The sequence below is a fragment of the Eulemur rufifrons genome, chromosome 9 (assembly GCF_041146395.1).
Source record: "Eulemur rufifrons isolate Redbay chromosome 9, OSU_ERuf_1, whole genome shotgun sequence".
Classification (NCBI taxonomy): Eukaryota; Metazoa; Chordata; class Mammalia; order Primates; family Lemuridae; genus Eulemur; species Eulemur rufifrons.
Genome location: NC_090991.1, coordinates 37,601,841 through 37,627,436, shown reverse-complemented (window position 1 = coordinate 37,627,436; position 25,596 = coordinate 37,601,841). Strand labels below are relative to the sequence as shown.

General features: G+C 39.7%; 2 protein-coding genes across 2 annotated transcripts; both read left to right on the top strand.

Moving 5' to 3' along the window:
• The first annotated feature begins 3,178 nt into the window (after positions 1–3,178).
• KRT20 (keratin 20) lies at positions 3,179–11,389 on the top strand. The gene is made up of 8 exons (XM_069481362.1): positions 3,179–3,632; positions 5,526–5,608; positions 6,899–7,055; positions 7,401–7,562; positions 7,702–7,827; positions 8,745–8,965; positions 9,662–9,699; positions 10,548–11,389. The coding sequence occupies exons 1-8, from the start codon at positions 3,210–3,212 to the stop codon at positions 10,643–10,645; spliced, it is 1,308 nt and encodes a 435-aa protein (XP_069337463.1). The 5' UTR covers positions 3,179–3,209; the 3' UTR covers positions 10,646–11,389.
• Positions 11,390–16,524: 5,135 nt separating this feature from the next.
• On the top strand, positions 16,525–21,331 carry KRT12 (keratin 12). Its single transcript, XM_069482509.1, has 8 exons — positions 16,525–17,121; positions 17,498–17,580; positions 18,567–18,723; positions 19,417–19,578; positions 19,662–19,787; positions 19,926–20,146; positions 20,638–20,711; positions 21,202–21,331. Exons 1-8 carry the CDS (start codon positions 16,525–16,527, stop codon positions 21,297–21,299), a joined length of 1,518 nt encoding a protein of 505 aa, XP_069338610.1. The 3' UTR covers positions 21,300–21,331.
• The last annotated feature ends 4,265 nt before the right edge of the window (positions 21,332–25,596 follow it).

Sequence of the window (25,596 nt, the reverse complement as noted above, 5' to 3'; positions counted from 1 at the left end):
CAACTAAATTCTCTCAACCAGGCTGTAGTCAGTAAACTGGCTTAACAAAGAACAAATTTTTTCAGACGTCCTTAAGGCAACAGTGCAGAGATGTAATCCTTAAAAGAACTGGGAATGACAAAACTACTGTCGGTTGATGTGTCCTGAAAATTATTGGAGTTATGGCAGAAGTGCTTTTTTGATCAACTGGTTTGTGTTTTGCTGCTGCATTTATCCCAAGAAAAAACAGCTTTAATTTCCAGAAGAAAACCAAAATACCATGGGATTTATGCTGTATTGACATCTTGCCCTAAACGTACAACGTCATAGTAATTTGTCATGGGCAACATGACCAGAGAGAAGATTTTTGTCATGATTTTAAATACACTGACACGTTACTGTTGGTTAAATTTAAACATGTTTTACCTGCAGAAATTCTCTCACAAATAACCTGCAATAACTTGAAATGCATACCCTTTTGAACACTTCCTTTTCTCATGTATAAATTAAAATGTTTGCTGCATTTTGCAAAATGTCAATTCTCCAGAAATGTGTCCGTATATTTCTGCACCTGCAGTGTAGTAAAGGTTTAGATGAAACCCCATAATTATAGTGGCATACTGTCACTTAGGTTTCAAGCAGCAAAATAAACAGTGCAGCTCAGAAATTGTAAAAAAAAAAATAAATAAGCAAGTTGGGATCTAATAAGTATTTATTTATAGATGCAGTCATCCAACAGCCTGAAATATCAGAGGCTCTAAGTTCATGACTTTGCATATGAACAAGGGTCAGCAAAGGATGTTTATTCAATCCTCAGGTATAATTCAGAAAAATGAATTGCTGGGAAATACTAGCTTGATTTCTTCTGGTCACATTATAAGACAGAATAACCTTACCATAAAACTCAAGGACATACAGGAGCTGGCAAACTCTCCTGCCCTTACATAAACACCTGGAAGCTTTTCCAAGAGGAATTTTTCTACTTCAACAAATTAGTAGATTGGATGACTGTGCCTCATAATCATAGCCCCATTGTATCATATTTTATTTTAAATCTAAAAACCTCAAAAGCGTACAAATCTAGCCAAAAATATGTAGGATAAACACGTAGACAAAGTTATTTCTCCAAAAAATTAAAAATGGGATTTTAATTCTTTGACTTGAACATAACTAGGTCCAGCCATAAGGAACAAATGTGCTAAAAAAAAAAAAGAGAGAATAAAAATTATCATGTTTAACAACTACATTTATATTCCTTTCCAGTTACAAAGCTAACTACTGACTTAAATAATGCTTGTACACGCCTTGATCATATGTGTTAGCATATAAAACTCTTAGCCGAGACTAACTCACTGAAAAACTTGTGTAAATAGTATAATTTTCCAGTAACTTTAATCAAGCAACCTCCTCCTACCCCCTTAATCAATATCAAAAACCACATTCATTTTTTGAATTTATGTATAAAGGAGAACATGGCTCATGTGTTTATGAAAAGTTCTTCTTTACTATAGATTTTAGGTGTGACATCTGTTAACAAAGTGATTTATAACTTTGATAAATAGCAAGTTCTGCTTGTGACATATTTAGTCATTGGTGTGAGCCCTCAGTGGATAAAATATAGCAGCTGTCCACACATACACCATAAAATGCACGAAGTAGGTTTAACTTTATATCTCAATTTTTACTCTTGTGATATAGCTGAGATAAAATCTAACACAACATATTATTTGAAACTGTACTGTTTATAAGACAGAAACAATATGATCTGACCTTACTTTGGAAGAAAGGTGTTTGTAGAAGAAACTTAAACTCAAAATTCAAAAGCCACTGGTTTCTAGAGAATCAAATCTTTTATTTTTAAGCAACTGGCTTTCAGGGCAACAAGAGCAACAACAAATGAGCCACTAAAACAAGACAAGTAAATTCCACATTCCATGTTTTTCATTTTTTCGTTTGTGTTTGCTTGCTCGCTTGCTTTAATCCTACACCAATCTCAATGCAATTAAAGTATCAGGATGATAATGAATGGCTTTTTTGGTGACTTTTCCAATCTCTTCTAATTAATTTGATGAAGGAAGGGATTTAAATGCTTCAAGGGAGGTGTGAATTTTCGGCCAGGGGGTTTGAATGAAGAGAAGCAAGTGAATAAAGCGTTTATTAGGTAGCTACAATCACATCCCCACTGGTGAGATGGAGCCGTGTGTCTGGAGGTCACACGCACACCGTGGCCTCCTGCTCACCCTGGAAGCTGGGTGTAGCCCCAAGGCACTCCCCGTGCTGTGACTGTGGGGACATACAAGGAAGACCAGAGGTCTGGGGACGTTTCTGCTGCTGAAATCCTTTAGGGAATTCTCGCAGGGAGCACCTGTAGCTTCAGAATGAATAAAGCAGAGTCAGTCTCCTGGCGCATGTTGAGCTGACCTTCCTCGAGAAAGAAAGGCCCCTCTATGCCCCATGCCTGGGGCAAAGCACTATGCAACTTATTCTAAGTTTCTTGGTAACAGAACCAAAATTAAAATGCATTATCTAGTCATAGGACATTAGAAACAGAAGAAACAATCCTCCAAAATCATCTAGTCTACCACTTAACCTAAATTCATTTGATTCATTTTCCCAACCTACACCTCCAAACGTGTAAATATTTCATTCCTCTTTTAAATATTCAAGGTTTTGTGTTTGTACAAAATATTTTAGTAGCCTTATAAAGTAAGATGTCTAAACAGGCATAAACTTGAAAGCAAAAGAAAAAAAAAAGAAAAAAGCATAAAACAGTGGTTCTGAAAACCAATTCATCAGTGTAAATAAGCCATTGTCCTTTAACGCCAGTGTGACTTTCAATTATGTGCCCACATCTGTCTTTTTAGATACCTAAATTATACATGAGGATTGCAAACATTCTTTATGTGTACATTAGGACCAAAAAAAAAGCCTACCAAGACAGGTGCAAGGGCTGAAAGAAAACACCTCCCTGTTTCCTTTTGTTAGCTCTGTTTGAAAAAAGAAATCACCCCTGAGAAAAGCCTCTAAGAAATGCCTCTAGTGGTAATTTCTGGAATTGAATTAAACATATCGCTGTACAAAGGGGAAAAAAAAAAAAGGCAAGGCAAAGTGGACAGTGGTGCCAACCTAGTGACATGTCAGCAGAGGAGGAGTTTCTTTTCTGTGGACTCCATAAAAGGCCAGCTCAACACCCACCGCTAGACAGACTGCTGCAACCATCCAGAAGCAACATGTCCTTCATCCTGGAATCCCCAAAGGATTTTAGTCGCAGAAGCTTCCAGAGAACCCTGAGTTCCTCCTTTCAGGGCCCTGCACTCAGCCCAAGCATGAGGGGCACGCTGCTCTTCGGGGCTGCACCCAGCGTCTACGGGGGTGCCGGGGGTCATGGCACCCGCATCTCCACCTCCAGACCCACGGTGAGCTACGGGAGCAATCTCACCAGCGGCGGCGGGGACCTGTTGCTTGGTAATGAGAAAATGACCATGCAGAACCTAAATGACCGTCTGGCAAGCTACCTAGAGACGGTGCGGTCCCTGGAGCAATCCAACTTCAAACTGGAAGGACAGATCAAGCAGTGGTACCAGAACAACGCCCCCAGCACTGGTCGGGACTATAGTGCATATTACAATCAAATCAAAGAGCTGCAAAATCAGGTGAGGGATGATGCCTGTGTTTTCTACTCTACTGTTCAGCTTCATGATAGATCAAGAGGGCATTTGTGTTAGGTGGGTCCAAATGGCCTTGGTAAAGCAAGTTAGGCTGAAACGCTACATCTGTAAATATTCTTTCCTCTACCCTTAGTGCTGGAGTACCTGACTCTATAATGGCATGACTTTAAATCATACTGTGTTTTAAATTTTTTAATCTAATTACATACAAAATATGAAAATTTTATCCTCCAGTCTCATAATCTGTATCTCTGTTAACAGTTTACCACATCAGGGCTAAACAGGTAGTGAACAATTTTTCTGAAAAGACCTAAAAATTTTTTATGTGATAAATCTTTCTTAGTTTTTCACCTAGTCCTCATCAACTTTTGAAACCCCAGTCAATTCAGAGATTTTTCTCCTTTTATTTGTGTAAATGTTATAATATGAGTATTTGAATGCTGTGTTATGGATTAAATAGTTAAGTGATTCAGGGTGGAAACGGGGCACAGAGGTCTGGGTGTTAACGGTACCTGAGTTTTTAAATGTTCTGTTTGATAACATGACCAGGATCACCAAGCAGTTCAGAAACTACTTCTACAGCAATAAAATGTTCTATTGTCCCCAATTCACATTTATCTCAATCATATCACAACCTGCTCCCATGTCAGTCAAAAAAGGTGGAGTTCTCCATTTTACCAATTGCATGAATAAAAGCAGAAGACTTTGCTCCTAATTGGAGATTTCAGATATGACACAGAGGGCTTACTTTGCTTTACCGGTCTTATCTAACAAGAACACTGTCCTTTCATTTTCGTTTCTATTTTAAGATTCATATTCCTTTAGAGTAAAGCCACTTACTTACCAGGAAATCTCTTTTTCTTGAGTTGTATTAGACATCAGTGCGATTTGATTCAGAGGCTCTACTGGAAGTGATTTTGGGATTTCAGGAACTATAAGCATGTAAAGCAGTGGTATTTAAATGGTCCTTCTTGCCAACAGCTCACCCTCCTCAGACTCTCACCAAAAATGTTCAAAATAAGCCAGCCTGTCTCTGATATCTATCTCATGTTTCTGACTCTACTTTGAATCATGCTGAATACACAGGCATAGCCACCTGTTTCATTTAGCTGAGCAGACCCACCATATGAAGCTGGCCCTCTCTAGGACCAGATCCGTTGAAAGAGACATGTCATTTTAACGTCTTCCCCAAGGAGATTTTTGATCTATTTGCATCTTGGAAAACTCACCCACTAGTTAACCACTTCTTAAGATCCAGACCTCATCTGTGCTGATATTCCTACTGCCTAACACAACTCCCACGATATAGCAAGTGTTCATTCATTCAGCAACACATAGTGAATAACCAGGTGCTGGGTACCATGCTGGGCCCTGGGGAATATGGTGGTGAACATAATGTGATTTAGGAGAAAACAGGTATCAACAAAGGCACCTACCACACAGAGGGATAGTGAAAGCACAGGCAGATCACCCAGTTCAGTTTTGAGGACATCATTCAAGGCTCCCTTGAAGCGATGCTGTTTAAGCCGAGGTATAAGGGAGGAGCGGGAGTTCACCAGGGGAGAGGGGCTAACAGGAACGCTCTAAGCAGGAATAACATCAAAGGCAAAGCACTTAATATGAGTTTGATGACTCAAGTGTAGTTAAATTCTCTTTTTGTAAAGTCACAAGAAAGTAGACCAAACCCTGTGGTCTAGAGTTGTATTTTACAACCCTATTATGTTAAATACCATGTCATTATTCTTTCTATTTTCACGTGGAAATTCTTGAAATGAACATCATTTTTGACATCATAGTGGTTGTATCTGAGGATAAACTCAGTCTTTGTAAAAACTCCCATCCAATTAAAAGTGTCATTCTTTCTCACGTGTTTTCCAGATTAAGGATGCTCAGCTGCAAAATGCGCGTTGTGTCCTGCAAATTGACAACGCCAAACTGGCTGCTGAGGACTTCAGACTGAAGTAGGTTCTCTTAGAGATGGCAAAACTTTCTGAAAAAGAATTCTTTCTAGTAGTGCTTCATGACACTCAGCTTTCCATATTAGTGTTGGTAAAGGAACTACCATTAAATATTTCGGGAATCTTAAAGCGGAAAGGATGTTAGAAACTATGTGGTCTAGCCCTGCACTCAGGGATGGACTTCTGTCTCCCACAACCCTAAGATTTGATCACCCAGCATGTAACTGAACACCTTCAGTAACTACCACTGTTCTGGTTGGTTAGTTCTGGTTGCTAAAATGTTCTTTTTTTAAGTAACCTGGCATCTACCTTTTTACCTACTGAACCTAATTCTGCCCTTTGGAGTAATAACAAAACGATTTATAATTCCCCTTCTGCCTAAGCGTCCTTCTGTTATCTAAAGAGAGCCTTATGCCCACACTTAGTGATTCTCCAAGTAGTCAAGTGATTACAGGTGTATGACCCCAGTTCCAGGGGTGACTCCTGATGCTTTCTAGTTCACCTGTGTTTTATGATATGGTCTGACCAATCAAAGAACCAGGACCAATCCTGGTTAATACACTTCAAATTATGTTTGTAGTCATCACACCACAGTTGATCACAGTTACTCATAGACTGCTTCCACGTTAGGGCTTCCTCATCCCAAATTTATATAATGTATTAACACCAAAAAGTCCTCTGTGGTTAAAAGGGTAGCATTTTAATGCTACCAGGGAATAAAAAGAAGCAAATGGGAAAACAGATCTGAAGATTAAAGCAGTAAAATTCATTCATTCCAATTTTGCTAAGTCAACATCTGAGTGTCCCCGTTGCATTATTATTTTCTGAAGTTTGCTGTTTTAGAACAGTGAGTGTATCTAAGACGGTAGAGGAAAATGTATGACTGTCTGAGATAGTTCACTTTGGATGTATCAGTTTACCAATAAAAATAAATCAATCATGATCATTTCATTAAGTAAAACTAACCATTATGTAATATCAGTTATAAGCCTTTGCTGACACAGTAATTAAAACAATTTTTAAAATTTATTTTTAAATATATTCTGGAATTTAGAAACTTTTAAAGTTAGTTCAAATTGCCTTTTACCAGCCACTCCAAATCACAGAGATGACATTATGAAACAAATTATCTGACTCTAGGTTCTCATGCACATTTCATGAATGTATAAAGGAAGACATTATACAGTGTTGAAATATCTCCTCGTATACCACATAAAAATATATCTCATTAGATTATCTCTCCTATAATCCCTTCAGAAGGACTGTTGTCTCTGCATACTAATTACTTCACAGGTACGAGACTGAGAGAGGCATGCGCCTGACGGTGGAAGCCGACCTCCAAGGCCTGAATAAGGTCTTCGATGATCTAACCCTATGCAAAGCAGACCTGGAGCTTCAAATCGAGGATCTGAATAGAGACCTGGCTCTCCTCAAGAAAGAGCACGAGGAGGTGAGGAAATACTCCGAAGTGGTATTGGGAATGAGGCCCTAGTAATAATGAGGAAGAGGAGGAGGAACAGAAGGAGGGAGAAGAGTTGGTGGTGGTGATAGAGATGATGAAGATGACAGCAATAATGATGTAAGCCCTAACTTCTTTTCATAAAGTTGCTTTAGGTTAAATAAATGGCTTAGAGCAGAACCTGGACCACAGTAAAGCCCTATATAGCTTCTTATGTTCTTTCTTTTTTACTTACTCCCAATGAAAGAAGCCAGAAAACTTCTTATGTCTTTTCTGCCCAGCCTTATCTGAGAATGTGTTTCAGACTAAGATCAATCGGGATTTTCGCTCCTGTAGGAAGTTGACAGCCTGCGCAGGCACCTGGGCAACACCGTCAACGTGGAGGTGGACGCTGCCCCCGGCCTGAACCTCGGCGCCATGATGAATGAAATGAGGCAGAAGTACGAAGTCATGGCCCAGCAGAATGTTCAGGACGCCAAAGAAAACTTTGAGAAACAGGTAACAGCATAATTCTAAAGTGTCAGCAAATACGGAGAAGCTGTCCTCCAGAAAGGGATAACTCGTTTTCCCATTCCTTCCTTCCTTCCTTTTTTCCTTCATTACTCATTTATTTTTTTTTTCATTCTTGGAATTTTAGACTAAAACTCTACAGCAACAAGTCAAACTGAACACCGAAGAGCTAAAAGGAACTGAGTCTCAACTGACGGAGCTGAGACGCACCTCCCAGAGCCTAGAGATAGAACTCCAGTCCCATCTCAGCATGGTAAAGCACATCTAACTTCCGTGTCTGAATCCTGTGTGTGTTTACTAAGTGTCTGTGTTAGGAACTCTGCAAATGCAAAAACCAATAAGAAATAACCTTTGCCCTTGCAGAGCCAGCAGGGAAACAGGTCAAACAACTGATCATAATTAAAGGACAGAGAGAACTCAAGGAAAGGGCAATGCACTACACAAAGGCAGAGGAAAGAGAACTGGGAGATTTCACAGGGAAGGTGGCATTTAAACTAGGTCTTAAAATTTGAGATGAATTTTTAAGCTGAAGACTAGGAGTAGAGACATTCCAGGCCAAGCAAATCAGTCATCATAACTTCAAGTCACAGTGGCCCGCAACAACTCTACAGCCCTCGTGGGTTGGCTGCAGCTGTGCTCCCAGACATTTCCGCTCCCAGGGGGTGAAAGGACTAGATCCCATCTGGGACATGCCAGTGTTGTGGCAGAAAGAAAGAGCAATGGCAGGACCACAGGATAGCTCTTAAAGCTTCTCAGAAAAGGCATTTGTCAGGTCCACCGGCATTTCATTAGCCAAAGAGAGTCACATGCCCAAGCCTGGTGTCAACGGGTTGAGGAAGTCTAGTCCTCCACTACAGAAACACCACAAATCACATGGCCAAGCCTGAGGAAGGAACTGGAGGTATAACCCCCTCACAACATAGGGAAGCAACTATCAAGAACAGTAATGTGCCACCCTGAGAACAGTGGGTGCAGAGCTAGAGACAAAGAAATACTCCAAGAGCTGGCTGGCTAAGGTTGCCTCATGGGAAGAACGGGAGATGGAGCTAGAAATACACATGAAGCCCACAGTGACTGGCTGCAGAAACTCTTCTTAAAGAAATTAAAATTAACCCACCTCTTAAATCAAGTCCTTAAATAAGAAACTGCCTCTTTTTCTTGTGCTTATAGAAAGAATCTTTGGAGCACACACTAGAGGAGGTCAATGCTCGTTTTAGGGACCAGTTGGCCAAACTCCAGACTCTGCTGAGCTCTCTAGAGGCCCAACTGATGCAAATTCGGAGCGATGCGGAACGCCAGAACGCTGAATACAATATTCTTCTTGACTTAAAGATCCGGCTTGAGCAGGAAATTGCTACTTATCGCCGCCTTCTGGAAGGAGAAGATGTAAAGTAAGGCTCTTAGCATTAAGGGATATATGCCAATGTCTGTATGCTCTCCTATTTCAATGTCCCTGTCACTTGTTACCCAAAAGTAATCACACACACACATACTACCATCAACAACAACAATAACAACAATAAAACAACAAAGATAAGCCAAAAAGTACACACACCCCTGAAATATCAAGTACAGCCTTGAGGTTGTGTGGTAGGACTAAGTTAGAAGATGGCTATCTAAATGATACAGATTATGCTTACATTAATTTTTATGATTAATATATAATTGAAAGCATGACTTTTTGGAAATTGTCATTGAGAGCTCGTGAATTTAATAATAGGCCACAGAGATCCGAAGGAGCCAGTTCGAGAACCATCAGTGTGGCAGTAGCAACTGTTCTCAGATACCACACCCAAGAACATCAACAAGATAACACGAGATTTGAACTTGCATTATTTTTAGTATAAAAACTTCTAGCATATGTGAAACCAGCCCACTGTGAAGCCGTGTATTTTTCAAGTTAAAAAGCAAGACACTCAAGTTTGCAATAGCAAGCATTGTAAAAGGGAAAGAAATAGAAAACAGTATTAAAACATACAAAGACTTTGCTTTGAAACATAAAAGTCAGGAAGGCACTCCATTTTCAAAATGGCAATAACACATTTTTCTGTTTTTTTCTCTTTTTTATATAAAAAAAAAAAAACCAGAACTACGGACTATCAGTTAAACACCCTGGAAGAGAGAGGTAAGTTTCTCAATGTTTGCACATTTTTCTGTAGTACTCAGCAGTAAAGAGAGGCTGTCTTAGTCTGTTTTCTGCTTTCTGTAACAGAATATGTGAGACTGGGTAATTTATAAACAATAGAAGTTTATTTGGCTCATGGTTCTGGGGGCTGGGAAGTCCAATATCATTAAGGTGCTGGCATTTGGCGAGGGCCTTCTTGCTATGTCGTCTCATGGCAGAAGGCAGAAGGGCAAGGGAGTGTATGCAAGAGCCAGAGAGCAAGAGTGGTCTGAACTTGCTTTTATAGTAAGTCTGCTCCCATGATTATTAACTTCTCCTGAGATAATGACATTAATCCATTAATTCACCTCTTATTAGGCCCCACCTCTCAAAGCTGTTGCATCGGAGATAAGTTTCCAACATATGAGCTTTGGGGAACCATAGCAGAGGCCAATTCTCAGATGAGCAGATATGACACCAGGGATTCTAAAAATCTAATACATAGCATAAAGAAACCCTCTCGGTGGGAATTTTGGCACACTCTCTATAAAAGGGTGATTTTCTTGGCCTGTACTATTGCTGTCCTGAGAGCCTGAAAAGGAAAAATAAGACTCAAATCTGAATTTTGCTTAATTCAAGATTGCCAATTTATGTTCAGGAATGGGGACAGTAGGAAACTTGTAAATTTGGGGAGAGTGGCACATTTTCCACATTTATTTATAAAATGGACTTAAGACTATTTAAGAAAGAAAATGGTTCAACCTTTTTTCCTAAAAGAAGGAAGTACAAACTAATAATTTAAAGTGGAGTTTTATAAATCTGCAGAGTCATGTGCCTGAATTAACATTTAATGTTTAATGTGAATTCAGATATAAAGAAAACCAGGAAGATTAAGACAGTGGTGCAAGAAGTAGTGGACGGCAAGGTCGTGTCATCTGAAGTCAAAGAGGTGGAAGAACAGCTATAAACAGCTGCCAGAAAGAGATGCTGCTGACGTTTTGAAAGAAATGTGGCCATAATTTTTGCTCCCTACAAGAAAGGGGCCACGAGAAAGCACTATTAATACTTTGTGGTGATTAGAAGGGGGAAAGCCTATTTATTAGACTTTGTAATTGAATATAAATGTTTTACTCACAGGAGCTGAAAATTGCCTACAAAAATGAAATCCAATGAGCACTAGAATATTTAAAATATCATTACTGCCATCTTCATCATGAAGCACATTAATTACAAGCTATAGACCGCCTAATATCAATTTGTAGGTAATGTTCCTGAAAATTACAGTACATTTCAATTATACCAAACCTCACATAGCAGAGCAGTCTATGCAAATTGCACATAAACCTTTCTCTAATTTTTTTCTGTTTCTGAATTGCAAAGCTCCCGTTTGGGAGCCCCTGGATTCTTAATTGAGCCAATTTCTTGGTTAATCTCATTGAATTTCCAGTATCAGTACAATTCTGCTACCTTTGAGCTGTATCTGTCTTTTTCCATTGTTCCTGCCGCCTTTTAAAACTCAAGCCAGCTCTTTGAATAATTTGAGAGTCAAAGTCCGATCACAAATGCTGAGCAGAATGAGAATGAAGTACAATGCCTGAAATGGGAGTGGATTGAAAACAAAATTAGAGAAAGCCTTCTCAAGGCAGAATGTGTCTCCTTTTGACGATAAACTGTATAAACCTTCAGGTGCTCTCTTTCTTTGTGTGGCGAATGTATAGAATGAAATGTTTCTCACTGTTTTTTCAATAACAGCTTTGTTGAGATTTAATTCATACACCAGGAAACTCACCCTTACAATGTGTACAAATTCAGTGATCTTCAGAATATTTATAAGGTCGTGCAACCATCACCATTATCTAATTTTAGAACGTTTCATCACCCCAGAAAGAAACTTCATACCAATTAGTAGCCACTCCCATTCCCCTTCCCCTCAGTCCCTGATAGCCACTAATCTATTACTACTTCCCCTCCCTATGGATTTGCCTATTCTAGACATTTCATACAAATGGAATCATACACTGTGTTCTTTTGTACACAAATGTTCAGAACAGCATTATTCATAATGGCCCCACAGTAGAAACAGCCCAAACATCCATCAACTGACAACGATAAACAAAATGTAATATATCCGTACAATAGGATATTATTTGGTAATAAAAAGGAATGAGGTACTGACACTTGCTACAACACAGATGAACCTCAAAAACAGAAAACATTAGGCTAAGTGAAAGAAGCCAGATACAAAAAGACATGTATTGTATCCCCCTCACCCTTTTTGCATTTCAGTGAGCAATAACTGCATGTGACTATTTAGGGGAAAAATAAATTTGCCCTATATCGTTGTATTCTAGTAAATACAATGATACGATTGATTGGACTTAAAATATGATATAAGTTGTAAATATTTTGAGTTTGCTTATTATATAGAAAATAATTATGTGATTCACTTAAAAATAATATTGATAATACCTGCCATTTATTGAGCACCTACTATGAGCAAGTATTCCAAGCATTTCACATATTTCTCATCTAATTCTCACAATAATCCTATGAGGTCGAAGCTATTAGGTTGAATCATAGGACCTTGCCAACATATAATTTCAGACCTTGAAAAATAACAATTTCGTGTGGTTCAACCTTATTATCACCATTTTACATATAAAGATAAATGAGGATTATATATGAAGACATGAGATAAATACTTTCTCAAAGCCACACAGTTACCGAGTAGTAGAATGAGACTGAACTTGGGGCTGTTTGTTTAAAGCTAATACCCGCTTAAGCAACTAATTACACAAGAAAACAAAATGTGATTCGTACTTGGAATAGGCATTTGACTGCCCTTAGTTGTTTCCTTGTTTTCTAATTGTCATTTTCATTAGCCAGACACAACGGCCAATTGTGGCAACTGTCCACCTTTGTTAGCTAACATCACACACAATTTGATTCAGCACAACTTTTATCAGAAAAGATATTTTCACCCATTTTCATTTCTTTGCTTTTCAAAGAAGTGAAGAAGTTTCACACTTATTTTTTTCTTAATTTCCTTTCAAGTCATGCCAGCTAGTAAATTGCTTTTAAAGATGTTAACTTTTACAAGTGAATGCTTTTTCACCTACCAAGACACATTGCAAAATCGTCTGAAACTCTGACATGCAAATACCCGAGACTGTAAGTCTGATAAATAAAAATCCTAAGCAGGTGGGTTCGGAATTGATTAGGCATGATCATTGTCATATGGCAATAACGACACTTTGTTCAAAGAGGTGGAATCCTTATTCTTGACTCAGTTTCATATCAGAAAAATGAAGATTTTCCCCCCATCCTTTTTGGTCTATCTCTACTGTCTTCCAAGTAATTTTTTAAAGAAAGTAGGTGAAACCACACATACAAGTGGAACCAGATGGTGGGGTTCTACTTCCAGTTCTGCCAGTAGTTGCTGTGTGAAAGTGAAGCCTTAATCTTTGTATCTATCTATACTTCTTACATGAGCTAAGAACCAGAACAGCACGATCTTATTTCTGACAGTATATACAGATGCAGAGGAGATTTGCAGTCCTTAAATATAGGTCTCTTTGTCACACATTAGAATTATCAGCCATGTATTTCCTCACTTTATATGAAATCATCAGTGCAGAAGTAGAGCTATCAAACTCAGAGAGAACCCCTAGAGGTGAGGTTAGGATGGAGAGAACTATTTTTTCTGGGCTCTAGGGATTATTTCTATACGGAGCCCTGCAACATCTAAAAAGGAAAAAGACATGCAATGATATAAAATCAAAACATGGCCAATGAGTTCCCTGGACACCCTCTGTTCTCAACCTCCCTCACTCAGGGTCAGTCTAAGGTACATGACTACACCCCCAATAACAATTCCAACTTAAGTCCCAGCTACTTGGGAGGCTGAAGAGGGAAGACTGCTTGAGCCCAGGAGTTTGAGGTTGCAGTGAGCTCTGATCACACAACCGCACTGTCAGCCTGGGCAACAGAGCAGTGAGATACTGCCTGTGGAAGAAAAAAAAAAAAAAAATCCAACTTAAAGCATTGGTTAGTGATTTCTATTTTTTAATTTCCCTTCAAATATCTCTGTTTTCTCTCCCCTAGGCTCACTTCCAAGATTCCCCTTAACCAGGGTATTATTTTATGTTCCTCCTCTCTCTGACCACATACCATTTCCAAATTCCTCCCCTGCTTTCGAGAATCATCCAGCTCTGAAGACCAGAAGTCAGCCTCACTCATGCCTCTTTGGGGGTCCTTGTTTAACCCTCATCTCAAAAGTACAATAAATAAAATGTAGGCAACCCAACATTATTTCACTCACTCACAGGATCTTAAACTCTTATTCAAAGCAAAAGGTGCTATGGACTGAGCAATCAGTGAGTTGCAGAAAGTGCCAGGGCTATCTTTAAGGAAAAGAACTCAGGTGGAAAATCCTGCAGTCAAAGACCAGGAAACTAACCAACCTAACTTGAAAAGATGAGTACACGCTTGACTTAATAAAAAGCTAAAGATTTACAAATACCACATGAAGAATTTTCTTCATTTTGATATTCCCTAAACTCTACAAAAATGGAAGACAGAATTCTTTTGAACAGTTTGCCCTGGCTCTAGTCATTTTCCTCTGTGCCTCAACTTACGTAATTACTTTGCCAACAAGCCCAAGATTGTGTCTTTCTTTCTTTCTTTTTTTTTTTTTTTGCATTTCCCTCTGCCTATACATTTTACACAGCTGTCAAAAAAAATTATTTTCATTTCTAAAAACTCTAAAGCAGAGGCTTGATTATTTAACTTAGCCTCTCCCTTCCAAAAAAAATAAAAAATAAATAGAAGCCACTGAAGAAGAAATATTTCCCTTTTCAACTTCTGAAGTTGCTCCCCATTCATACCTGAATTCAGAATAAATCTTGGTCAAAGCATACCAGTAAATTAGGACATCGTCATTTTCAAATGAAGTGAATCTTAAGTGACACATTTAAACTCATTAAGAAGTAAGTGCTTTCAACTGAAATAACTCCAGGAGTGTAGTGATAAAGTTCAGCCAAACACTAGGCTAGGACTAAGGACAAAAAATAAATTAGATATAGTCTCCCTACCTGAGAAGCTTAGTCTCGGATAATATATAATATACATAGAAACATTAACATATAATGTGGAAACAAAATGTATAGATATTGAGCAATTATTCAAAATTTACATGTAGACATTAGAGTTGGAAAGTATACATTTCAGCACAAAATTTGTTCCAAGTTCAAAAATACAAGTGAATCATATTCCCATATTATGTGACCATGTCACTAAGGTACAATTTTTAATTTGGCACACTCCCTTTGGCTCTGTAAGCAAGTAATAGCTTCTGTTTTCATTTCTATGGCAGCAAAATAGAATCCCTGTCTTGGGGGCAAGGGGCTGGGGGGTGCGTAGGGAACACCACTGAGTGAATAGTTAATAACTACAATGTCAAGTTCCCGTGTGGGGAGTACAAGCTTAACTTGTGCTTTATAAGATCTCTGGAGATGTGGTTACAGGTCAAAGCTATAACTAAAAACACATTTGCCTACATGTTTGCAGAATTCCATCTGCAGCATCATTTCTTATAAGCCATGAAATGTCATTCTCTGGGTCTCAGCCCATACACCAAGAAATTCAAAGAGAAAGGTTTTTTTTTAAAGGGAAAAAGTTGGCCAGGCGTGGTGGCTCACTCCTGTAATCCTAGCACATTGGGAGGCCAGGAGTTCCAGACCAGCCTGAGCAAGAGTGAGACCCCTATCTCTACTAAAAAATAGAAAGAAATTATCTGGATAACCAAAAATATATATATAAATTAGCTTTTTCCTTTCATTTATTTATTTTTTTTTTTTGAGATAGGGACTTGTTCTGTTGCCTGGGCTAGAGGGCAGTGGCGTCTTTATAGCTCACTGCAACTTCCAACTCGTGGTCTCCAGTGATCCTCCTGCTCAGCCTCCCAAGTAGCTGGGACGACAGGTGTCTCACCACCACACCCGGCTAATTTTTCTAATTGGCAACGTCTGTTGAAGGAATATACGTAATATATGCTGGAGGGAGAGCACTGAACAATGAGACAAGGCCCCTGATTTCATGGAGTTTACTAAAAAGGTCAATTCTTATGTAAAGAAAAAACTGCTGAAAGGACTATAATATTCTACTCAAAAATAGCACTTTTCAGTGTTTAAGAGGTCTTCTCCTCTGAATCGGGAAAAAGAAACCATGCCATATCCTAATGACAACGCTTTTAAATCCTCAAAAATTCAAATTCCAGTTTCAATCTGGAAGATGAATTTATTCCTCACCTTCTCCAGTGCATTTCACAGATGCTTCTGAAACCACATTGCAGTAGAAGATACACGAGATCACAATTGGATGGCTTATGTTGGATTTTCTGAAGAAACAAATAGGAAAAATGAGTGAAGAACTTCAAAAAGCTCAAGGCTCAGGAAGAAGTATTTATTAATTTCTCCACTCAACAATCATTCGTTGGTTTCCTACTCTGTGTAAGACACTGGGCAGTGCTGAGAAGACAGGCGATAGAGTAATTCAGAGAAGAAAAATACCTTATGACAACCTGACTCTACTCCACCCAGCTTTCTTTTTAGTATAATAAATATTTAATGGAAATGATTATCCAATTATTTCTATATCAATGAATTTTCATTAGACATAAATCATTTACTTGTCAAGCTGGCCAAAAAGGGAGTAGGGGAGGCACCTTATTTTGAGTGGAGAAAGTGAACTTTTCAACTGCAACACCCATCTCACAGCCTATAAAAGGTTCCCTTTTCGGCTTGCTGACACTGCTTCCTCTCCGGCAGTGGCCTCCTGCCCCAGGCTATGGATCTCCCAAGCAACAGCATTTCGCTCTCAGTGCGCAACTCTGGACTGTCCCGGCGGCTGTCCTCGCAGAGCGGGATAGCGGGCAGACCCAGGGTTATGTCTGCTTCCAGTGCTGGAAGTGGCTATGGGGGAAGTGCCTTTGGCTTTGGAGCCAGCCATGGGGGAGGCTTTTCTGCTGCTTCCATGTTTGGTTCTAGTGCTGGCTTTGGTGGTGGCTCTGGAAGTTCCTGGGCAGGAGGACTGGGAAGTTCCTTGGCAGGAGGACTGGGCACTGGTTATGGGAGAGCCATGGGGGGAGGTGGCTTTGGAGGGCTGGGGATTGGATTTGGGGGAAGCCCAGGAAATGCCTCCCTAGGTATTATCTCTGGCAATGATGGAGGCCTTCTTTCTGGATCAGAGAAACAAACCATGCAAAATCTTAATGATAGATTAGCTTCCTACCTGGATAAGGTTCGAGCGCTAGAAGAAGCTAATACTGAGCTAGAAAACAAAATTCGAGAATGGTATGAAACACGAGGAACAGGGACTGGAGACCCTGCATCACAGAGTGATTACAGTAAATATTACCCACTGATTGAAGACCTTAGGAATAAGGTAAGAAGATGATTGGGGGGGGGATTTTGGAATTATTTTTCTTTTTTACTATTACAGTATTTTACAGTGATAATCACTTGCAACTTAGATATTTTTTCAATCAGACTATACTTGGTGCAATTTTCTCATCCCAGGTTGTTTAGTTCCATTTTATCATTTGCCACGAAGTGACTGTATTTCCACGATCTTTCTGTAGGAAATGCATGTCTCTTAATTTTTCAATATTACTTGATAAATATATTTTCTTAGAAAAGTGACTTAAACTTTTAATGAAACAGCATTTGACACCACCACTGTAAGCTTCGTGTCAAAAATATATTTGTATACTACTACTATTTTAGGATTTCACTTTGTGTGTCTCCCCCGATTTTGCCAGATCATTTCTGCCAACATTGGAAATGCCCAGCTCCTCCTGCAGATTGACAACGCAAGACTGGCTGCAGAGGACTTCCGGATGAAGTGAGCACGACAGACTGATGATCACTGACACACCCCTCTATTTCTTCTCATTCCTTATTTTCTTGCCTTCGTTGATAGCAAATATTTCAAATCTCCTGAAGTTCACATGCTCCACGCATTAAGCGTTTTGGTAAATCCAACATACAGTATTCTAGGAAGTAATTAGAATCAAACACAATTTGCATTAAGTGTCCTTAAATTTTAAGCTGCTTAAACCTAGGACTATGGATGACCGTATTTGTAATGTGCTATTGACTCATGATGCCACTGACACCATAATTCCACCAATGTCCTCAACCTCAATTTTCAATGTATCAAAATGTATTAATAATTTCTTGCCAGGGGGTTAAATGAACTGTTGCTTTCCTGATGACACATACAACTGAAAGGTGAACCATGCACTTATTTCTATATTCCTACCTCCTTTCCCATGCCTCATCCTCACAGACAGCAGGAAGAAATACTAATTTCCTTTTCGACTCACAAAATTTCCACACAGGAAGTTGCAGCAGTGATGGTCTTAAGCCTGTAAAATCTTGGTCAAAACTACTAAAGAAGTATCAGTGTTTTAAATTAAATCATGAGGAATGTTAAGTAAAAAACAGTAACTATTATGTTATGTTCAATTGCTTTCAGGATGCCATTAGCAACTCCACCTGGAGAGGGGCTGCAGCTATTCATAGCCAGGGCAGCTAGCAAACGGGGAGATGTTCCCTTGGCATGCAGTGCTATTGGGGTTCATTGCTGGTAGAAAAGCATCACCTCATAATTTTTTCACTTTTCTTCTCCTTTCCAACTGAGCAGTGAAATATGGGGGGAAACAAGAAAAGAAAAAAGTTCCAAAAACAAAAACTGCCTCATATACTGCAATGCTGCTATTATTCAATAGTCGCACAGATGGATGAACAACATAACCCTGAATATGGCAGGGGCCTTGTTCAAATCATTGTGTTGATTCCCTAAGCTGCTTTGCACTTGGTTTTCAGGTATGAGAACGAGCTGGCCCTGCGCCAGACCGTGGAGGCCGACATCAACGGCTTGCGCCGGGTGCTGGACGAGCTGGCCCTGTCCAAGACCGACCTGGAGATGCAGATTGAGAACCTGAACGAGGAGCTGGCCTACATGAAGAAGAACCACGAGGAGGTCAGTCCTAGGACAGCCAGACTAAGCTGCCTTTTTTTTTTCCTCCCAGACCCAAGAATTACAACTTCAAATTTACAAACCTGGAGTTAGGACAGATATGGAGGATACATTATCTCCTTGTTAAAATGGCCATTTCTTTTGGATTTCTGTGTGTATGCGTGTGTGGTACACAGGGTAATACACACACATGCACACACACACACACACACACACACAGAGAACTCTGAGGTGCTACAGTGTGTATATCGCAGGCTGGTGTGAATGGACACTGAAGTAGTGTCTACTGGGTTTTCAGTGACTGCGGTACAAACGGTGTGCAAACCTAGGGACTGTTTGCAGCCTGCAGTTTGGCAGCTGTAGGTGAAACCCCCAGGGACTACTCCAGGCCTTCTTTTGTGTAAAGGCTGTGGCCCCTCAAGAAGCAGAGCCAACTTATCCATCACCCCTAGGGCCTGTGATAATTTTAGGGACCCATAGAATATGTCTTAAAGTGTAAAATCAGAAGAAAAATTTGAATTTTTAGGTAAAAATGTTTTAATATATTGTATTAATATATTTATCTTTATACCAACGCAGTCATAAAATAGAATTTTTAATATATTTTTGTGGAGAAAAAGGCCCACGATGCCAAAAGTACCTAGGGGCCACGGAAAGTCACAATGGGCTCCTCTCTCTCTCACGTGCTGTCCCTAGGAGCTCCAAAGCTTCCGAGTGGGGGGCCCAGGCGAGGTCAGCGTCGAAATGGACGCTGCCCCCGGAGTGGACCTCACTAGGCTCCTCAATGACATGAGGGCACAGTACGAAACCATCGCTGAGCAGAATCGGAAGGACGCGGAAGCCTGGTTCATTGAAAAGGTAAGACAAACAAAAGCAGAAGGCTTTGATGACATTCGCAGCAAGACCCGTGAGCGTCCCCTCGGCCCTGTTTGCTGTTGCAGAGCGGGGAGCTCAGGAAGGAGATCAGCACCAACACCGAGCAGCTTCAGTCCAGCAAGAGCGAGGTCACCGACCTGCGGCGCGCTGTGCAAAACCTGGAGATCGAGCTCCAGTCCCAGCTCGCCATGGTAGGCTCGCGCGCAGAGACGCAGCATCATTCCAACTTCCCAAGAAACGTCGCATCCAAATAACGTTAGACCGTTGGCTGCCTCCTCTTGTCAGTCCCCTCCATTGTTATGTCTGTGTCATTTCCCTCCCGCGTGCAGAAGAAATCCCTGGAGGACTCGCTGGCCGAAGCTGAGGGCGATTACTGCGGCCAGCTGTCCCAGGTGCAGCAGCTCATCGGCAGCCTGGAGGCGCAGCTGCTGCAGGTACGCGCGGACGCCGAGCGCCAGAACACGGACCACCAGCGGCTGCTGGACGTCAAGGCCCGCCTGGAGCTGGAGATTGAGACCTACCGCCGCCTGCTGGACGGGGAGGCCCAAGGGTGAATAGACAATTAGGTGGACAGCACCTTCAGGGGCTGACGGACAGTGGACACGAGATGCAGGTTTTGCTGCAATAGAAGGAATGGTTCTTCAGTTGACAGAAAACCACAAATCTAGTAAAGATATGCCTGGGCTCTGCTAAGTGCTCTACACTTTGCAAAGTGTTTTTACCTATTATCTTAATAATTCATAAACTACTGCAATGAGCAAAGGCACCACAGTTAGAGGCACAGTGTAAAGGAGTATTTCCATGTACTAGAAAAATCACCCATTCAATTTCTGGTATCAATGACCCCAGGCAAAGAATGACACATCGAATGGTAGCCATCTGAACCACCTACGCTAGCAAACTTTCTAAAAGGACTATCAGTCTGGACTCATGGGAAGAACTCAGGGCTGTAAATTGGGAAATCTAATTTCTGAGACCAGATCTCTCATTAATTGCCAGGCTGCTTCACTTTCTAATATCATCTCCTTTGTTTTCTTACAGTGATGGTTTGGATGAGACTCTTCTATTTGTGGCCGACTCCAAATCTCAAGCACAGTCAATTGATTCCTCTAAAGGTATGCAGAGTCCCTAAGAATCACTTAGAATAAGTCAGAATCGCATTTATTAACAATTAAAATGGTAAGATCTCATTGACTATTGCATTATTCTTAAGAATTTAAATTTAAAGTATATTTATATTCTGAGCCAAGGAAAAACATGTATACCTTCCTGCAGCAAAATGAGTAGTCTGCACTGTATTTAAAACTTTTAGCAAGCCTAGAAGGGGAAAAAAAAAAAAAAAACCTACTCTGCAACAAGATATTATGAGCATCATAACCAGCTTCAAAATGCTTAAAAAGAAAAATATTTTCATTTCTGCATATAAACACATTTTATTTTCATTGGATGAAATACATTTTTTAAGAATGTAAAAGTTACACTTGAAAGTTTAAATTTGATGTATCAGCCAACACCTAATTTAGAAGCTTAAACAACAGCCAATTTTGGATTAATATTTAATATTAATATTAACTTTTGCCCCCTTTATTTCATTTTTATCTTTAGACCCAACCAAAAAACGAAAAATCAAGACAGTTGTGCAGGAGATGGTGAACGGTGAGGTGGTCTCATCCCAAGTTCAGGAAATTGAAGAACTAATGTAAAATTTCACAAGATCTGCCCTATGATTGGTTCATTAAGAACGAGAAATTTACAAATAGAAATTATTCCTTTCAGAGTGAGATGCTATATTTGTTCAATCTCTGTTTTTTCTGTTTCATTTTCTTTGGATTTCCTATGCACGTTGAGTCCTTTTCGCCCTTCTGAAACAATTTTTAATCATAAGTCATTGTGGCTACATTTATCTTTATAACAAACAAAATTTACCCTACATCTTCCTGGACCTGGAGTAGTCTTTTAATGAACTTTCTTCTGTTGACCTGGAACAATTTTTTAATCACAGAGCTTTGATCAAGTAGTGTTGTTTTAATAGAGTTAATTTTAATAAAACATGAATGGCAATGATGTGAAATGTGTGCCTTCCTGATTCCAACAATAATGTCAAGGGCATAGAGAGAGGTTTTTGACATTCTAATAATAAAGTAGATAAACACTGAGACAAAGATGTCAGGGTGGGAGATTAAGAAGATTCTTTTAGAAATTCTATCCTTTTTACATCAGCCCATCAAGGCTGTAGCAAGATTATATTGCCCGCTAAAGAGGATTTTCTGACACCTTCTTTTGTGCAGTCAAGAAACACTTATTGAGCCGCTACAGTATGCTGGATTGGAGACTCAGTGAAGAATAAGATCTGTTCTTTGCCTGAGGACACAGTTGAGGGCAGAGGTAGACATCTGTCAGGAATTGTGATACAGTGAAATAGGTCAAATAGAAGTTCAAAGGACACACGGAGGAGGAAGTGAACAATTTGTCAGGTGGCAATGAAATGCCGCACACAGAAACCAGCCAGGCAGACTAGGGAGAAAAGGAACAGGGCAAATGCGTGTGAAAAGACACAGGGGTGTGAACAAATAATTGCCTAGTTCTACTTTCTCCTATTTGGCAGCAGTGAGGCCCAGGGTGGGATTTCTACTGGGGGGGGGGGTGTGTCAGACCCACAAATCAATAACAGAATCCATGGTCTGTGTTGGGGCAGAAGGCAGTGAAAGTCTCAGCCTGAGGAGATGGTTCAATCTGAATTGCCAAATTCAAAACCCTAAAAGGAAAACAAGAATAGGATTTAACGATTAACAGCCTGTGCTCTGACACCAGACTGGGTTCAAACCCTGGCTCTGTTACTTAATAGCAAGGAACTTAATCTCTGTGTGCCTCAGTTTCTTAAAGTGGAAATGACAGTGATGATAGTACCTGCTTCATAGCATGGGTTTTGTGAAGATTAGATGAGGTAATATACATAAAACACTAGGAACTTAGAAAGTACTGGCTCTAGAAAGTATTCAATATTCATGTCCTATTATTTACTGTGGTTCCCATACTGGAACCAAAATGGGGTGAAGAAACCAGGGAACTGGTGAGCAAGGAGGGACAAAGGAGCAGAAGGGAGAGGGAGGAGTCCTGCCTGGAGGAATCCCAGAGCTGGGTGCGAAACCCAGTGGAGGGCTTTCACGCCATTTTAACTGACTTGCTTCAGTATGCAGCTTTCTCAGTCACTCTTCCTTTTAGTATTTTTTTTAGTGGTTTGAGGTACTCTATTCATCTCACTTCATTATGCATCCAGCAATCTGTTTAGCCCTCACCTTCCAGCACACCTCCCTGGAGACCTTTACCTTTCAAACCCAAAGAGATTATCGTGGTCTTTTACTAAAAAGGTGCATAGCCCCCAAGTAATAAATGATGCCATTTCCCTGGTACTCAAAAGTGCCTGCAAATAGTAACCGTTTAAATAACATCTGTTTTCTCTGTAACTACATCCGAATGGTGCAAGACTCAATGCAGAAAGGGTTTTGCATAAGTATAAATGCAGCGCTCATTTCTTGGCGGGTATCTTGGTTTCTCAGCATTTCCTTCTTTTGGAAATATTTTTTCTCATGGGCCTTCCAGAGACACCATTGCACTGGAAGTTTTTTCTCGGGCTTCTCTCTGTGACTTCTGAATGCTGGCTCAATCCTCTGGTCTTCTCTCCATACTCCCTCCCCAGGTAAATTCATCTAATCCCATGGCTTTAAATACCATCTGTACATTGATTACTTCTTGTGGTAGCCTCCAAAATGGCCCCAGTGGTCCTCATGCCCTTGTGTAGTTCCCTCCCACAGTGAACAGACAGCAGGCCTATTGAAGAAGTGACAGTGTATGACTTCCAAGGACAGGTCACAAAAGGCTTTTGGCTCTGCCTCGGCCTCTTTGATTACACGCTCTGGGAGAAGTCAGCTGCCATACCATGGGAGGAAAAGACCACCTCAGAAAAAATTAGTGATTTCACCAAATTTTCTACTGAAGCTCCAATAGCTAGGATTTCCTGGAACAGCCAGCAAGAACCAAACAACAGTCCTTTTCTGATGATATCTCAGACAGAATATCCCATAGTCTTCACTTGACAAAGGAAGCATTAGATTTCTTTTTATGTAAGTTTACCTGGCCCTATTCTCACTGACAAGAAATGCCATTAGCACAGCATCTATCTTAGTCTCTTCAGGCTGCTGTAACAAAATACCATGGACTAGGTGCCCTATAAATGACAGAAATTTATTCCTCACAGTTGTGGAGGCAGATTCGATGTCTGGTAAGAGCCTGCTTTCTGGTTCATAGACAATACCTTCTCACTAAATCCTCGCACGGTGGAAGGGGCAAAGCGATTTTCTGGGGCCTCTTTTATAAGGACATTAATCCCATTCGCCAGGGCTCTGCCCTCATAAACTAATCACCTCTCAAAGTCCCCACCTCCTGATACCATCGCATTTGTGATTAGGTTTCAACATACAAATTTTGGAGGGACACAAACATTCAAACCACAGTAACATCCTTATCATGAGATTCCAGCCCTCACTCGCTGGGCTACAAACCCTAATTCAACACAGATGTGTAAATCTCATTGCATGCAGCAAGTAATGAACTGCAGAAGTGGAAGGTCTATGTTTAAGGAGAACGCATAAGAAAAATCTGATACCTTTATCAGACAGCGAAAGACAAAAATATTGTTTATAATTATTTTAAAATATAACATTTTATAAATTTAAAATTTTGCTTTTAAATTCATATATTATGTGTATAAATGCTAGGGAAAGGTCTGGAAAATACTGTATATATGCTAAACTGTTATAGTGGTTATCTCTTGGGGATTAGCAAAGGGTTTGGAGCATATTTTATTTTTTCTCTTGCACATTTTAAAAAACATTCAACAAATAGCACATATGGCTCTGATTATCAGAAAAAAAACAAACTTTATCATCCAAAACAAACAGATTTATAAATAGGTCACAGTAGGAAGGAATCGCCTAGAAAAACAACTATAGGGTACCAAGGAAATACTTCTTTAGGCTTTGTAAGAGTGCCATCTGCTGGAATTTTAGGAAATGAACTTTTAAAAATCAGCCCTGCTTTTTCAAGCCACTTGAGATGTGTTCAATACTAGAAAGTTTATTTAAAAAAAAAAGAAGAAGAAGAAAAGAAAAAGCAAATCTTTTTAAAGTATCAATAAATTAATATTGTCTTATTTGACTAATAATTAGTTTCCAGAAAGTCCACCAATAAGAAGGCAGTTCTATAAGGCATAAAGTAAAGAAGAAAGTACTTAATTTGAGTTTAGAGCACCAGACAGCCAATCTGAACTACTCAAGCTTTAAAAAATATACTCAAATATCAAATGAAAGTGAAAACTTATTCATATAGCTGAGTAAATGCCTTTGTGTGGAGTACTAAATGGTTCTTAAATCTTGGAACTGAATCTAAGATTTAAATGTCATTGTTTATTAGCATCATAAACTCAAAATCAAACTTAAAAAGAGAGTTTTAATTGAATGTATCCTCTTTATCACTACAGCTTTTTGTAGAAGCTAAGGCTGCAACATTCAGCTACATATTTATAAAAGGATTTATGAAGACCAGACTTTGTGATTGAAAAATATCTTGATTGTGATGATGGTTACATAGGTGTATCCATTTGTCAGGAGTCTTCAAACTGTACACTTAAAATAGGTAAATTTCATTGTATGTAAATCATAATTCAATCAAGTCAATTTTAAAATAATAATAATTGAATAGCCCACCTTTGCGATGATACTGCCTAAAAGCACAGAGAGGCCCTGTAGGATGATCAGCAGGTGTGCTAGGGCAAGCTGGCACTTAAGTAGTGACTGGTAAATAGGAATTTTCCAAGCTGGCTATTAAACCATTGGTAGCTTAAAATTGTCCAGGATGGGAATATTTATGCCATGGAATGTGGGCTTTTTTGATGGACTCCCCTGGAAAGCTATTTTATCCCAGCACACCACTAATCATAGCGGT

Bases quoted from the DNA above. Each gene is read 5' to 3' on its own strand.
- KRT20 (XM_069481362.1), top strand. From the start codon at position 3,210: ATGTCCTTCATCCTGGAATCCCCAAAGGATTTTAGTCGCAGAAGCTTC. The intron at 7,563-7,701 runs GTAACAGCATAA...TTGGAATTTTAG, and splicing joins AAGAAAACTTTGAGAAACAG to ACTAAAACTCTACAGCAACA. The intron at 7,828-8,744 runs GTAAAGCACATC...TTGTGCTTATAG, and splicing joins TCCAGTCCCATCTCAGCATG to AAAGAATCTTTGGAGCACAC.
- KRT12 (XM_069482509.1), top strand. From the start codon at position 16,525: ATGGATCTCCCAAGCAACAGCATTTCGCTCTCAGTGCGCAACTCTGGA. The intron at 17,581-18,566 runs GTGAGCACGACA...CTTGGTTTTCAG, and splicing joins GCAGAGGACTTCCGGATGAA to GTATGAGAACGAGCTGGCCC. The intron at 19,788-19,925 runs GTAGGCTCGCGC...TCCCGCGTGCAG, and splicing joins TCCAGTCCCAGCTCGCCATG to AAGAAATCCCTGGAGGACTC.